This window comes from Agelaius phoeniceus, chromosome 7, assembly GCF_051311805.1.
Source record: "Agelaius phoeniceus isolate bAgePho1 chromosome 7, bAgePho1.hap1, whole genome shotgun sequence".
In the NCBI taxonomy this organism is placed as follows: domain Eukaryota; kingdom Metazoa; phylum Chordata; class Aves; order Passeriformes; family Icteridae; genus Agelaius; species Agelaius phoeniceus.
In genome coordinates, this window is record NC_135271.1 from 27,861,212 (window position 1) to 27,877,697 (window position 16,486).

The 16,486-nt window shown below is 36.0% G+C and overlaps 1 protein-coding gene across 4 annotated transcripts in view; it reads left to right on the top strand.

Annotated features, from left to right (window-relative positions):
- The window catches only part of SESTD1 (SEC14 and spectrin domain containing 1), a 51,029-nt gene extending 35,640 nt beyond the window's left edge, over positions 1-15,389 (top strand). For all 4 annotated transcript variants that reach the window (XM_054636221.2, XM_054636222.2, XM_054636223.2 and 1 more), the window contains 9 exons: positions 669-791; positions 4,079-4,273; positions 4,869-4,983; positions 6,082-6,241; positions 8,871-8,952; positions 9,273-9,395; positions 10,294-10,485; positions 12,300-12,421; positions 14,645-15,389. In XM_054636221.2, the coding sequence (XP_054492196.2) occupies positions 669-791; positions 4,079-4,273; positions 4,869-4,983; positions 6,082-6,241; positions 8,871-8,952; positions 9,273-9,395; positions 10,294-10,485; positions 12,300-12,421; positions 14,645-14,774 (1,242 nt within the window). In that variant the 3' untranslated portion in view covers positions 14,775-15,389. The remainder of the gene's footprint in view (positions 1-668; positions 792-4,078; positions 4,274-4,868; positions 4,984-6,081; positions 6,242-8,870; positions 8,953-9,272; positions 9,396-10,293; positions 10,486-12,299; positions 12,422-14,644) is intronic.
- Positions 15,390-16,486: the final 1,097 nt, after the last annotated feature.

The following is a 16,486-nucleotide window of genomic DNA, read 5'->3' on the forward strand; positions in this document are numbered from 1 at the left end:
GATATCATCTGATAATTCAGATTTGTGTAAAGAAACCAAAATTTGAGACATTCTGCTTTGCTTTGAGTAATATTTACATGAAAAATAGTTTCAAAATAATAATAAAAGAAATCCAATACTGTAGTCCAAAGCTGTGACCCTGCAAAGACAAATTCCATGAGTTGTGGCTACAAAAACTCAGTGACAGGTTGCTGTTATTTGAATAGAGCAAGTTGGTGTGTAAGTTTAATTTTAAAACAAGTATGTATCCTCTATTTGAATGTTAGTTTATTCAGCAAAAAAAGGAGAAAGCTCTCAGGTGTGCATTGTAATCACTTGGGCAAAAAAAAATTCTGGTTTGAACACAAGACGTCCATTATCATTGTGTTTTGAGCTCTTTTATTGACAAGGGATGTGAAATGATAATTGTGTATTTGAAAAATCTTGTCATAGCTGCCACGTGTTTTTGTGGAGTGGACAGGCTAAGGTTAATGAAAAGTAGTTTCTACTTAAAACTGTGAAGGATGTGAATGGATTCAGCAACAAGATTTTTGCAGAGCTAAAAAGATCTGTTTTTTTTCATAAACCTGCTTCTTTAAATTTCTGCTTGTGTTACAAAATTCTGCTTATACCAGTCTTTGTATAAATCATTTGCTACTTTGTTTTTATCATCTTTATCTTTCTGACAGGTTGTCAATTGGCTTGAAGGACCTGGATCAGAACAGCTGAGAACGCAGTGGGGAATAGGAGATTCCATTAGAGCTTCACAAGCTTTGCAACAGAAGCATGAAGAGATTGAGAGTCAGCACAGTGTGAGATTTCCCATACCCTTTTCAAGTATCAAAATAATTCTAAATACATGTAGTTATGAGCAATGTATTTTGGTTATGAGTATCCAGGAATTTTGCACAGTGCATGATGTTCTGAGTTACAGAGGAAATTACCTGAGCAGTTATAGAGCTAATATGGTTATATTATATCTATTTGCCTTTTTTTTTCCATTGTAGAAAAATGCAGATTTCTATCTGTGATTTTTCTTGGGTTTAGTATGTTCCAGCAGTTCTTAAATTTTCATGTAGAGTAGAAGGAATAAATTTACTTTCTCCTCTCTGCCAAAATGTCTGACAAGTCCTGCACTTCTCAGGTGAATAACTTAATGTTTTTGTCTCTATTAGATTACACTTAGCAGTAGCTGAAACTGATTTAAGACTAAGATTACACTTAGCAGTAGCTGAAACTGGCTTAAGACTTTCATTGATCAAGAGTTTAGATATACTTTATGTTCATAATAACATCATGGGGATGCTGTTTTGTAACTACAGCAACTTGATGCCTTTGCTTCTAATTTTGAATACTTCCTAAGCTTCAGTAGAATTTTCTCTTTTTCCATCAGATGACTATCTATAATTATATTATGAATATTCAGTGCTCCCAAAGGGAGTTTTGCTCACAGTGCTGTTCACCTTTTCTGACTTTCCTTGATGTAGACACTGGCAATTCTGTCCACTTTTCCTAAGTTCTGTTTGCAGTAATGGCAATAAAAATAGTCACTGGGCTATCATTTTTTGGATGTAATTAAAGGGGAAAAAAAAACCCCAAACCTTTAGTCTGAGAAGCACAGCACCCTAGACAACACTGGTTCTACTGACCCCACCTTCAGTGAGGATGGTTTCCTTGCTGTGTCTGTGTTAGGTGAAGTAAATCCCATCTCCTCTCTCTTGTCATTGCTTCAAGCTCTTCAAGCATTGTGGAAATCATCACCTTCTGAAGGGTAAAACATCATGCAGTTGAAAACCTAATTGGAAAGGGAAAAAACCCCACAAACACCCTAGACTACCTACTTCATTGACAAAAATAAATTTTAGTGTCTTTAGTTGTATTGGTATTTCAAACTGAGAAGAGAAAGCAAGACTGAGCATACTTTGTTTTCACTTGGATATCTGTAACAGAGAGCTGTGATTTAGCTGGGGCTAAATGCAGTCCTTGAAATCACTGAAATCCCACTGAAGTTTGCAGGCTGCCCTACAGTGTGCTGAAGCACTGGCAGCATGGAACACAGCTTGGTTCTCAGGTGCTGGCAGGAGTTCGCAAAAATAACAATCAGAAAAAAATATTTTATTTTACATCAAAAGAAGTAATTGGAAGACCACTGTCCTACCTTACATTCAGATGCCTGTTCAGAGATTAAAATCATTTTTTGTCAACAGTGCTAGAAAAATGTGCTTTGCCTTTTCCTTTGATTTTAGTGTACGCTTCCTCTTTCATTGTTTTCCTGGCTTTTCTCTCCTAATAATTGAATTGACAGTTTCTATGCTTGCTTTCTTTCATCACCTTCTGTTTAATGTTGATTATAGTATTTTGAAGAGACTTGCAAAAATGTTTGATTTGTTTTGAAGATACTTTTTTACTTCAATTTACTCTGAAGTGACAAAAATAATTTCCACAGGGTGCATTTTTGTTTGGTTTTTTGTGGGGAGAGGGTGGTTGGATTTTGGGGTGGTTTTAATTTTCTGCTATTTTTATTCATGAGCAATACACTGGAACTGTTGTTTTGGGCAGGTCTTTGCTTCATGGGTTTGAACTGTCACATACAACTGTGCCTAAGTTCTCCCATGAAAAAGATGAGAAATGCACTTTTTATACCTGGTTTGCTGGTAACTTAATTTTACTGATAGCTTGATCAAAATAAATTACTGCAACTCTTACTTTAATGCTAAAAATAACTGAAAAAAAAAAGGAAAAAAACCCAAAATCCCTAAACATATTAATCTATTTTTTTTACTCCTCGTATTATAGTTTGTATGTCACATTTAGCTGCATTTGTATGTTTAGTGTCAAAGAGCTGGTTTTGTGAACTGATTGTGCTGAATCTGTGTATCTATAATACACATGTCACAATGGAAGATGTTTTCACATTATGTCATCATAGTTGCCCCTTTTGGGACAGATGAGAAATTGCTTCTGCTCTTGAATTTTTGACTGATTGCTAATTTAACTTTCTCATTGCTTTCTCTTTGTCCCCTCCTTGCTCTTTTCATACTCTTTTTTTTTCTGTGAGCAGATGGTAGAGGCAGCTCTGGGAAAAAAGAAAAAAAATCAGAAAATGGATATTTATACTCCGTTTTGCATGATTTGTAAATAAATGATGCAAAAGCTGAAGACATAATTTACAAAATTCTAAACATCCCAATAGGAGCGAGATAAGAATACAAATTAAATCAAATATTGTAGGCCAATAGATGGTGCTGTTCCATAGAAATGCATAGGACACTTCAAGGTCAAAATTAGAGCTGTTGAGCAAACACATTTTGCTTTACAGGCATCTCAGTCATGCAAGATGTGAATGTGATCTGGATGTATCAAGCTGTTTTTAAATCTCACCAAATTGTTAAATATTTGAACTATTTTCCTCTGCAAATGCACCAACAGGACAACGTAACTAAATCTTATGTATGTATTCAGTAATCAAGGCATATGAAAAAAAAATCTGCACCTTTTGAGTTAAATGGTATAAAGCTTTCCTTAAATAAGTAACAAGGATCATTTTGAAGTTTCTGTGCCTGGACTCTCTTTTGTTCAGAAAATAGATATTATTTCCACTTTGTCAACAGCAGTATTTTTCCTAAATATTGTAAGGAAATTTTTGCTAGTTTCAGTCATGTCACTGAAAGGAACACCTGGATATTCCCGTGATCAGCTTTTTATAATAGCTGATCACTTGGCAAAAATGATCTCTTGTTTCAGTAGACCAGTACAGGCATTTAAGCACTAGAAATGTGCTAAACCATTTTAAAACAAATAGTGAAATTCTTCTTCTGGTGGAAGTTTGTGCTGGGACTAGGAGCCATGCATTGAACACTTCCCATCTTTCTGCACTAAGTATTTTATAGTACAATGTGTGTATTAGCATCTACTAAGCACTTTATTGAGAGTTGATTTGAAATCAGGAATATTTTTTCCTTCTCTGTGAGATAGTGCAATCTGTAATAACCTCCTTTTTCAATCTGATTATTTATTAGCCTGCAGTTGGATGTATACCATTTAAGAACAATAAAATGATATTTGGCATTTTTAATTCTTTATCTTCTTGTGTTTCTAGGAGTGGTTTGCTGTTTATGTTGAGCTTAATCAGCAGATAGCAGCTCTTCTAAATGCAGGGGATGAGGAGGACCTTGTGGAATTAAAAGCATTGCAGCAACAGCTGAGTGATGTGTGTTACAGGCAGGCCAGTCAGCTGGAATTCAGGCAGAACCTATTACAAGCAGCACTTGAATTCCACAGTGTTGCCCAGGATGTAAGTGTTTCTTTTTAATTTTTTTAAGGCACTGTCAATAAACTACTGCCTTAGTATTGTAAATGCTGAATACGTTGGAAAAATATTCAGGGAGATAAGGGGAAATATCTTGTCACTTGGAAAATGCTGTAAGTCATCATTTACTGTAATTGAAACACTGAGAAAATTGGCTCCCCCTTGTTTTAGGAGGGAAGTACTTTGTAATATGTCTTACATTTTAGTAGAATTTGAAATAAAAGGGTTACTAGTTGAAAAGTTACTTTTTTGCCCTCTTTTTTATTTAGAGGCATATGCATTAATTGAACTGGAATTGGATGTACTTTTCATAGTTTCTTTTTGTAAAATGGCGTGTTCATTTCCTCTGTTTTTCTTAAAAAGCAAGTAGAATCTTGGCTTCTACTCTCCCACCATCTAGGGATGTGTGCTCTTGGACTTCTACAAGGCAGATGGGTCATTTATCTTGACTTTCATTTCCTCTAGCTGCAAAGAGAAATTTGAAAATGACAAATTTCCAAACATTTAGAATATTTTAGAACCAACCATGTGAGGCTCAAACTTCTTTTTAAATATCAGCATTTATGTTCTTACATTTTAGTTGTCTCAGCAATTGGATGGTTTACTAGGAATGTTGTGTGTGGATGTAGCACCAGCAGATGGAGCATCAATTCAACAAACATTGAAACTACTGGAAGAGAAATTAAAAAGTGTTGGTAAGCAAGATATTTCTGCATTTCAGACACACATTCTAATAAGTGCATTACAGGGGGAAGAAAGAGTAATAATCACCAAAAAAGCAGGGGGAAAAGATCTTATGACTTCTGATTCCTCACCATGTAATGTTCCACTGAGTTACTTTGGGCTGAATTTTGTCTGGGGAAGTGATCTGGAACTGTTTTCTTTTAAAGATGTTTTGCATCTAATATATATATTTGTTATATGCCATTATCATGCATTTCGTCTGTAAACAAACTTCTTTCCCCCATTAATCTTCTTTAGTGACTTAGGATTATAATGCTTAGATGGTCTTTTTGTCTCCAGAATTGATGCCTTGATGATTAAGGCTTTATCCACTCACTTTTGAAATGCTTGTACTGGGTGTTTTGCAGTAACTTTGAATGTATATGTTAATAAATGGCACATTGAAGGTTGTTACACTGTCAAGCTTATGGAATTATTTCAGTTGGAAGAGGTCTACAGTGATCAACTTGTTCATTAAGTTGTGGGAGAAAGAGCTGCAAAGAAAAATAATTTATGGTAGAAGTAGGTATGACTGGAATATAACACTTTGATGGGTAAATGAGATATTCCTTCAGGAAAACAGATAGTAAAGCTGCCAAATAAGAGATGTAACAGCAGATCCCTAGGGTTGACAAATTTCAGTGTAGAAAATTGTATCAGCCATATCAGATGTATTATAAAGTAGTAACTTGTGCCAGCAGTGGAAGAACACTTAGGCTACAACTGCTTAGCAGTGATAAATATTTTAGGAATTATCTAACCGTGTGGATGAAAGACACTAATTAGCTATGTATATGCTGAAAAGCTGACACACTGTCAACTTCTATTCCTTTTCTTGTTATCTGCTAGGTCATAAAATAGCAGAGCCTTAGTTCTTTGTTAATATAGACAAATGCTCACTCAAATATGAGTTGGAAAGGGTGGTGAAGGACATAGTAATGTCCTTGTCATTTTCCAGGTTCCAGTCTTCATCCATGTATGATTCTGTTGCATTTTCTTTTTCCATTGAGGAGAAAACCCACCAAAATTCTGAGTGATCACTGACCTTTTTTTCCTCATTCTCTTATTAGACTTAGGTTTGCAAGGCTTGCGTGAGAAAGGTCAAAGTCTTCTTGATCAGATATCTAACCAGGCATCATGGGCCTATGGGAAGGATGTGACCATTGAAAACAAAGAAAATGTGGACCATATCCAAGGAGTGATGGAAGATATGCAGCTAAGAAAGCAAAGGTAAGAACAACAATTCAAGTCATTAAGATTTTTCTGTGTTAACAAGTCATCACTTTTTATACAATTTAGTGTGTTGTAAAGAGCCCATTTTGTTTTATGTTCTGTTAAGGGATGAATTGCAACTGTAATTTATATTTGTAGTATATTTGAATGGGACAGAAACTTCCCTGACTAATCTGTTGTAGTGTATTCCTAAAAACCAGCACCTTTTATGTTTTGGTACTGGATGGAGTACTTGAATGCTTTCCTGTGCTTGTAAATGCTCAGAAATTATACATTCCTTTTATATGGAGTTATGAAAATATACAAGAGGGGTCTTTTACATGTTAGCAGTTTGAGATGGGAGTATAATGCAATTACAGTAGTGGTGATGGGTGTAAAATCATGTATTAAACAGCCTTGTTTGTCCTCTTTATCACAAGCTCTGTCCTTTGAGTATGGTATTTTCATTTCTGAAGATAGGAAGACAAATGAGGTGGTGTTGGAAGGGGACAGGGCACAAAATGGAGGCTCAGATTTCAGAAGAGCAGATGATGGGATACAGGACCATACAGTCACCCCAGGACATGGGGTTTGAATTTTAGGAAATCATATAGAGTGGAGGGTGAGGTTGGGAAAAATGTGGGAGGGAGTTGAATTTATAAGAAGGATAGATTTTGCCATCATCCTCTTCCTCCAAAATTTGATTATTTGTAATTAAATATGTAGTAGTACTGGATTTTTTTGTAGTACTGCCTTTTTTTTTCCTACTAAACAGTGTGAAAGAATTAGAAGCTATTGCCAGTAATACTGGACGCCCTGTAATACTAACCATGTAATACTGTCCACAGAAATGGCCTGGTGTTCAAGGGCATTGGCTGAGCAAAGAGGTGCCTCTAGGCAACAGCAAGCTCTAGTGAGCATCAAATTGCCCGTTTTACAAATTAATTCCACTATTCTTAAATTGTTTTCTTAGGGAGCTTAGTGTAAGGAGCTATGTGTTTTGGTAGTGCTTAGAGAAAATACCGTTTTAAGTCCGCCCTCTGGGTCCTATTAATTTAAGCAATACTTGTGTTTAGAGGGCCAGCTGCAAAAAGCTACAGAGGACGTGTCACGGTGCAATAAAATGGCAGTTGGAATTCCATACTGAGAAAAGAGATGTGCATGGGAGAAGGGAAGACTTGGTATACACAGTAATGGATTCTGAATCAGCTGTGAACTCAAAGATAAACATTGGAAAACTTGCAGAAATTGCTTTAGTGTTCAAACACACAGGGAAAAGCAAGTAGAACACCAAGAATTATTAGGAAAGGAATAAAAAACTGAAAGAAGAATGTCATTGTGTCAGTGTATAGATTGGTAGTCGATTTCTGTTTGTGTTACACAATTGTGGTCTGTATTCTCAGAAAGGTTGTAGAATTGTGGGAAGTCAGTTAGAGGACTAAAACATCAATAGTATTTCCAGACAAAGTTATGAAGGAGTTTTCAGATTGTGAATGATTAAACAAGGTTATTTAGCTTGGATGAGAGACAAAAAAGTAAAAGGACTAAGTATCTCTCAGTAGCATGTAATAGTATTTTTTGCTATTTAATTGTTTTTCCAATTTCTGTTGAATGTTTCTTGTTGTTTACATACACATGTTGTAATGTTTATTTTTAGGGGCATTTTGCTGCTATATTTATGATTTTGGAACCTATAAACTGGTTTCCTGCATTATTAGAGCAGATGATGTCCTTTCTGTCAGCATTGCAGGACATGTAACAAAACGCAGGATGCTAACAAACTGTTCTTTGGAAGAGCTTATGTTTGTAACCAGTTTGGAAAGGATCATGCACACAGTCTTTTGCATTTGCTTATAAAGCCAACTGTTGTTGACATTAGTAATTCCATTTGCACTGAACAGCAGCGTGAGTCTTGCTGTCTACTTTGTAGGCTCTGAAATTAAGGTGGAAAGCATTCTGCTAAATGTATTTACTTAGGTCTCATTGTGGAAAGAGAAGGACTTTCAACACTTTTATTGGCATTCTGGAGAAAGAACTGTAAACTGTGCTCAACTCAGAACAACATAACCAGGGTCAGTTTTATATCAATTAGATTTTGAAATGCTTCCTGACAAGTAAAGCAAAGGACATAATCATATAAGGGTTCAGATATTACTATCTCTAGTCAGCTAAAAAGAAAAATAGAAAAATTTATTCTCTTTTAATCAGCCTTATAGTATTCATTAAGAAACATTGCCCCCAACAAACAGTACAGTACAAAATTATGCCAGGTTGAAGCCCACTTTCATCTGAATTTTAGTAGGATAAAGTCTGTCTTAGCCTCTGTTTTTCAGAGCTTACTGGTGCAGCAAGGTAAGGAACCTGGGATGCTGCTGCAAGACCTTGTAGCTGTCTCTGGTATTATTGCCTTGAGCTTAGCCATATCAGGAATCTTGAGGATCATGATTTTGGTGACTTGGAGTGCTCAGTTCTACTTATTGCAAGTTTCTTATTGTTGTCTGTGGCATGAGGTATTTTGCCAAGCTAAGCAGCTTGATCACCTTTTCATGAAGGTTTAATGTTTCTCCCTTGAAAATATTGTTGTCAATGTCAGTGTTTTGTGTCTGCTGTACATGTGTTGATGAATTTTTGTGTGCTGCTGTTTAAGGTGTGAGGATATGGTGGATGTGCGGCGACTGAAGATGCTTCAGATGGTGCAGTTATTTAAATGTGAAGAGGATGCTGCTCAGGTATGGAAATGCCTAGAATTTCATCATTCTGATATTTGTAGTTCACTGGGTTGATTTATGGGGGCTAGTAGCATTACAGTACTTTTTTTGCAACTTTCAAATGTAGTTTTATTTAGGGAATATGTACAGTGAAAATAAAGGCTATAGCATTGTCTGCAAATAGTATATTTGGGGATTGCATGCATGATCTACCAGCTTGTGACAGCTCATTTAATTTTTTTCCTGTATCAAAAGTATATGCTAGTACTGAAGTTATGCCACTCTTCTGGTTTAATTTCTTTTTAATATATTAGTTTTTATTCTTTTGGCTTGTTTTTAAGGCAGTAGAATGGTTAAGTGAACTGTTGGATGCTCTGCTGAAGACACACATCGGACTGGGAGATGATGCTCAAGAAACAAAAGTTTTACTGGAGAAACATCGAAAATTTGTTGATGTTGCACAGGTGAAATGTGGTTTGTTTTTTTTATTTTAGCAATATGGGGCTTGTGCAGTTTCACATCCTCTCCTAAAAAGAATCAATATCTGTATGGACAGTCATTGAACAGCTGTCACTGGTCTTGCTGGCTTCCCTCAGTGCCTGAGTGAAGAAATTGATTGCTGAAGTTGGTGATGGGCCTAATGAAATGTCACAGTTCCATCAAGAGCAGCAGTGCTGCAGGTCACTACCTTAGTTAACCTTCACATAGGCAATGCAAACAACCAAACAAAGTTCACTGGCTTTTGTGAAAGATATATCTCAAATAGTCTTTAAAATTGCTTCTGACAAGCCGGGCCAAAGCATCTCATCAGATGTTTTGTCAGTCATTTACTGCTTTTAGGAGTGTCTAAATTGGACTTGTTAATTAACAGATGTGATGTTTTCTAATTGTACCTTTTGCACTAGAGTTTCCTCTTTTGATACGTAAGAGTTGATGACAGGAGGGTCCTTTGCTGTTACAGTGATGTGCCTCAGGGCACCTGGATGCTGGCTGACCATAGACATGGTACCAGTGAAGTCAGGGAGACAGTCCTCTCAGCAGTGGATATCAAGTGTCCCTTGGAAGATCCAAACAGCAATTCAGAGTTCTTGGGAAGCTCTCTTCTTTTGCTAGTGTGAACACTAGGGAGCAGTGGATATTGGATTTTTTTTAAGAGTGAAAGCACTCTTTGGTCATTACAACTTTATTCTTACTTGATCAGCATTTTCTAGTTGACCAGATTAGTTCAATGTACTTTGTGAATCTAAATTGTGGAGCTTCCATAAACTTGCCTGCTGTTGTTGCTTTAAGATGCTGTTTTGTTGCCATGTGAAGTGCAGGGTTTTTACATACACTTACTCTCCCATCCCCTCCAATTTTTAGAGTACATACGATTACGGGAGACAGCTACTGCAGGCAACAGTGGTCCTGTGCCAGTCCTTGCGATGCACGTCAAGGTCCTCAGGGGACACACTTCCCAGACTGAACAGAGTGTGGAAGCAGTTTACAGTGACTTCTGAAGAAAGAGTGCACCGGTTGGAAACAGCTGTTGCATTTCATTCAACTGCTGAAAAGGTGAGTGTTGTGTTTTATTAAGAGGAAAAATTTCTTAGCTGAGTTCAGGCAAACAAATTGTAAGAAAATATGACGTTGCCAGTGTGTACATTTACCCTTTGTAAATATTTTTTTTAAATGGCAGAAAGAAGAATTTACATATATTTTTCCAACCATTAACTTCAGTACTTAATGTAATAATTTTTTATATACCTGTATTGGTATAGGGCCTGCCTAACAAAAAGGAGAACAGCACTCTTTAAATGGGAACTCTGATATTGATGATAAAGCATTTCTTTGTGTTTTTTAGACTATAACCCTTAAAAGCCAGGAGCATTTCTTTGTGCAAGGTATGATACAAAGCTATCAGGTCATTTAAGTTCTTTGGAGAGTTAAAGGTGTATTGCCCTTTAAGCTGTTTGGATTTTGGATGGGATAACCTTCTCACAAACTGTAAATGAGAGCAGCTCTTGCCACTTTAATTTCTACACATGCTGTCTTGTTCCATCTTGTATTTTGCACCTGGTGGGGTTTGAATGTGCTTTCTTCCTGAACACACTCTACCTTGGTATGGTTTTCAGACTCCTATAGCCAAATGGCTCACTGCTGCACCCAGTCAAGTGATGCAAGAAGCACAGTGGAGAATGAGCAGTCAGCAACAATGTGATGAGGATTAGTTGCTGAAGGGGGAAAATATTGAGAGCTTTCAAATGCTTGAACTTGAGACAATGTCCTTTAATATAGGTCATGAGGGGTAGGGCCTTTTTGTCCACAACTGCTTTTTAGTGTGGTGTGTTTTAAAAAATCAGTTTAGAGTATGTATCTCAAATATTGATAAAAAAATTGCATGTAACTGCAAAAAACTCCAGATCTTGCATATGGTAAAATAAATTCATTTTGTCATTGAAAGAGAGCATGGATTCAGAGCTGATTCATTTGCTCCTTGGTTCTGTTAATTTCTTATTTGTATCAGTGGAAGATATTTTGAATTTGCAGGCATTGGGAGTTTGGTGGAGGTTCACAAAAGCAGAAATAGATCATCTATGCTTCCAGAGATTTACCTGATACCAAATTAAATTTCAGTGGTTCATAAACTCCTAGAAGAGTAGAATCTCTCAATCCATATTATGAGCATTCTTTCATTGTTGCTGGGTTAACAGTTAATTGCTGGGTTTCATCAATCTTAGGTTAAAAGAAAAATAAATTAATGTCTGACAAAACAATGGTCTTGTTCAAAAACCTGATTCTTCTTTCACTATTGGACATATATTAATGAGTCTGTGTAGAAAATAGGCTGTTAATATCCATGCTGCTTGGGAAAAAAGTAAGTGGCAAAATGAGAAGTAGAAGAAAATAGACTACTGAGTACTGGTATTGGGTTACAATCCCATCTGGAAAGACTTGTGCTCAGATTTTTTTAGTCCTACCTGTTCTGTGCCAGATGTGGTTTTTAGTTTTGAAACCTGCTGTAAGGGGTATTCATTGACCATGGTGTTTGCACTTTACATTACTGTCTTGTATCTTTAATGATGTCAGTCACTATTTTTATGCGTTTCACATTTGCTGCAGGAATATTGTCTAGGAAGACTACTTTTTATTCCCTCTCAGAAGTAATGTAAAACATTCTAATACAAAACACTGGTAGCCCTGAACAACCTTCTTAATGAACCTTAATCAGTATTTTCTTTTCTTGATTTATATGTGTCAGTTGATCTCATGTAAATGTGGCAGTGGAAATGCCAAAAGAACATCCACTTTTCCAGTTAATGGCACTTAAAAAACTACATGCTATCACTTTGTACTTTATTCTGTATTTTCTTACTTTTATTAAACAGATTTTGCAGGAATGTCCAGACCAGCCAGAAGCTTTTAATGAAATGGATCAATTTGATGAAATTGAAGCAGTTGGGAAATCACTGTTGGACAGACTAACAGTGCCTGTAGTTTATCCGGATGGGTATGTAGAATGGTTTCTAATGCCTTTGGTAAAGTTGTATAATAGTCTCATAGGCAGAAGAATCCTGAAGGCTTATTGCTGAAATAGAAAAGTGAGCATGTTGTTTTTATAAAATTTGAAATAGGACCTGTCTGCTTTCTATGAAAAAATGGGAAGGAATTTTTAATGAGTATTAATGCATTTCCTTTTTAAAGTAGTGACTTTTTCACACTGAATGATTCTTAGATTTATGCAGTCTTTGCACCAGCATAGTATGCAGAAGTAACAGAAGAATGACCAGTCCCAGTCTCTTCTCCCTGAAAAAAGATACCAGATGAGAATTACAGGATTTCTATTTATTTATTTGCAATTCTATCGATCTAAGCCAGTATATTGAAGATAAATTTACATTTTATTTATTTGGTAAACAAAACAGTGCTTTCCTTGAGAATTATTCATATTAACTTTAAATTCATAGTTCTTTTGAGCTACAAAGGCAAATTGAATTTGCAATCTCAGCCATAATAAAACTCAGTTCTCTGTATTTAATAATGTCTGTTATTATGCTGAGCTTGTAGTTAATTTCTATGTGAGTTACAGCCAAGCTATGGAGCAAGTCTCTGGTGTGTAGGATGCCACACCATAATGAAAAAAGTCTGAAATAAGTATACTGAATTAGAGGCTGAAGCCTTATGAGATAACATCAGGCAACTGCATTAAGCATTACCTGAAGTCTGCCTGAAAAACACAGTTGCAGGAAGCTGGTCATGAAAATTTATTGTCATCATATTTCCAAAATGCCATATGCCTTCTGCAGGGTAGATCCTTCAATACAGAGTGCTAATCATGAAGATGGGCCCAGGCCTGAATTAGTAGTGATTTTCACTGTTCTTTCAATAGTGTGTTTGAAAATAGTGGAAGATTTTATAGCTGTAGAAAAAAAGCCAAAACAAAACAAACAAAAAACTGACCCAAAAGCAGATCAAGAAGTGTTTGTTCAAGTATTTTTGTATAACTTCTGTATGGCAGATTCTAGTGATCTGGTAAAGGTAACAACTGTTCAATCCTGAACATCATTTTTGACCCCTCTGGAATTTCAGTAGAGTTTTGCATATCCCCCTGTATGTCCTGTAGTTCAGGACCCTCTGCTCATCATCCTGGCATTCTGGTTTTGAAGTATTTAGCATATGGTTTGAAAAAGGTTTGCTGATTATTAGAAAAAATAGAGATTTAAGAACATACAAAATGTCATAAATGGTTGGGGGGCATTTTCATCAGCCTGTTCACCTCTTCAGACTTCCACCAGTATCTTTTTGGAAACTCAGGTCACTGTTCCCTCTCCTGCCCATGGCTTCTGCTCTGTATGAGCAAATGCTGTGATTCATGTGCAGTTATGCAGTCTGACCAGTTACCTCCTCAAATGAGTCTTTTCCTGCTCAGAATAACTTTTTCTGTCCATTTTTGCCTGTCTGAAAGTCCTTTGTCCTGCTGCCATTTCCAAAGCGTACAGCTTCTCTGCTTTGTAACTAGATTTAATACCCATTCTTCTGAAACACACAGTCTGTTCAAACCCTCCCTTTGCTGACAGCTTGGTTAGTGGTCTCCCTAACATTTCAGCTGCTCTTTTTTGTATTTGAATTACAGAGCCTGTCTTCCTTTCGGTTTGAGAGGTAGATGGCATAATTTGACAGCATGTGGTTGATTTAACATGTGAAGAGTCCTTTATAATGCAGCAATTCTAAAAACTCAGAATTCATGTATAGACAGGTATCACAGATTGTCACAGTATGCAAAATTGTCAGATGGACTTAGGGGAGAGCCAGAGAAGTGTGGTAATAAAGAGAGTTGGGAAGCATCCAGTTGTGCTTCTAGAATAATGCCTTGCTGTTCAAATCACAGAATGGTTTGGGTTGGAAGGGACATTTAAAATGATCCAGTTCCAATCCCCCTGCCAAGGGCAGGGACACTTTTCACTAGACCAGCAGTGTCCCACCACCCTCAAAATTCTGTTGAGAGTGTGTTTTGGATATGAAAGGCTCATTGAGGATTTGTAACAATTTCATAAAAATTTGCTGTTAAGTCTTCATCACTAAGTCTCCAAAGCTTTTTAAAGGTGGCTTTTAAATGACAAGAGGAAAAAGGGGCTATTTTTCTCATCTGTTTTGTGTTTTCTACTTCAATTAACAGGTGTATTCATGTACTGACTTACTACTGATAATTTATTGTGGTTTGGGTTTTTTCTAGGTCTGAGCAGTACTTTGGGAGCCCAAGTGATATGGCTTCTGCAGCAGAACACATCAGGGAGAAGATGAAGTTAGTTAGCCTGAAAAAGCAGCAGCTGAGACAACCAGAAGCCACTACCCCAGAGAGCTAATACTGACCTTGTCTATGAATTCATAACAGGACTTCAGTTTGTAATCCAGCATGTTGTTTGCATATTACAGAATTTGGTATAATATATTAAAATGCATTTCACAGCTGTTACGAGTCTCATCTTTTTTCAAAGTAAACGTTCTCAGCATCTTAATACTGTACATCTATCAAGCCATAATTATTTAACATGCTATGAAACCATAGACTCCAAGTATCTTATGAAAGGAACTGTAAACTTTGCACTGAAATTTGCTGTAAAGCTTTACCTGACCTGTCAGCTGCTTCTTAGTTAGACAGCTGATGCTGTGTTGAGTGGTGCTAATTAAAGTGTTAGAAGTTCCATATTATGAAACTCTAGTTCTTTGCTTCCCCCATGCCCAGGTGATGTAGTAATTTTAGACTGTGAGAAAAGTACCTGCAGTGTAGACTGTGGTAACCCTGTAATTTTAATTTGAAATACTTAAAAAAAATCATTTTTATTGTGCCAGTATGCAACCTGCCCATCAGATCTTTGATATATCAAATTCATTAAACAGATGTTTTCCTATTTGTATTGATAATGTATTAAAAGCTGTTTGTGCTTAATAAAAATCATCTTTTTAAAATCTAAGATAAATTTGTTCTGGTCTGTATTTTCAAATATTATTTATGTTACATGTTTATGATAAGTAGTAGTAAAAATAATTGCTCCCCTGATATGTTTAGAAAATCTGTATAATTTTTCTTATGATATACATGGTAGCTATAAGGGAACTGCTCTTGAACTATTATTGATGGGTGCAAAAATCCTGGCTATTTTTTTCTTTCTTCCTGGTAGCAGTACTTGCACAAAAGTAAGATGGTATTTGCATAAGTCAGTGTTATATTAATCATAGTTTTGTTCCCTTGTAAGATTGGCACATGTCTGCTGTGCTTTATTTCTAAGTCCTTTGTTTCCCTTCAAATGGAGAATCCTGAATAATGTGAATATCCCTTTTGGTACCTTTGTGGTTAAAGGTTTTCGTGTAATGAAAGAGAAATTAACATGAGGTTCATAACTTCAAACCGTGAGATTAGTAATAAAATGAAATTTATTCAGAGAAGGGAATTGGATTGAAACCAAATCAGCTGTATGCATGGCTTGCTTGACTTCTTAATCTTCAGGATGCAATCTGGATACATCAGTTATTATATTTTTGGAAGATACTATGAGATCTGACCATTTTAGAGTACTCTGTGTGGAACAAACTGTAAGTCTGAGAATTCTGTTATCTCACTATACTTTGCTCACAGTCAAAATAATGCTCTCTTCCTACAGGCATTGCTATTACTCTGCATATTTTCCTGATGGATGTGTCTTCAAGTACTATATTTAGATATTTTTCTTAGTTTTAAGCATTATCTCCAGAGGAAAGCGATGTTTCAAATCAAGCCATTTATTAAGAAACAGTAATTCCAAATTAACAGCTTTCCTGTAAATTCAGTGATAAAGGTACTTTTCCTCTTAGGGGTTTTGGCAAAGGAAATATAATTTTTTTTCATGCGCTTAATGCAATGTTAAAATATTACATTAATATTAGTTTAAAAGTAACTGAATTTTTACAGACCTTATTTATAAAGAGACTTTTTTGATATAATCTTTTCAAATTTAATTTAGTTGTTTAATTGCATTTGAGAAAGCTGATGTTATTACAGCTAATATTTGGACAGTATAAATTCATTTAGAAAGAACCA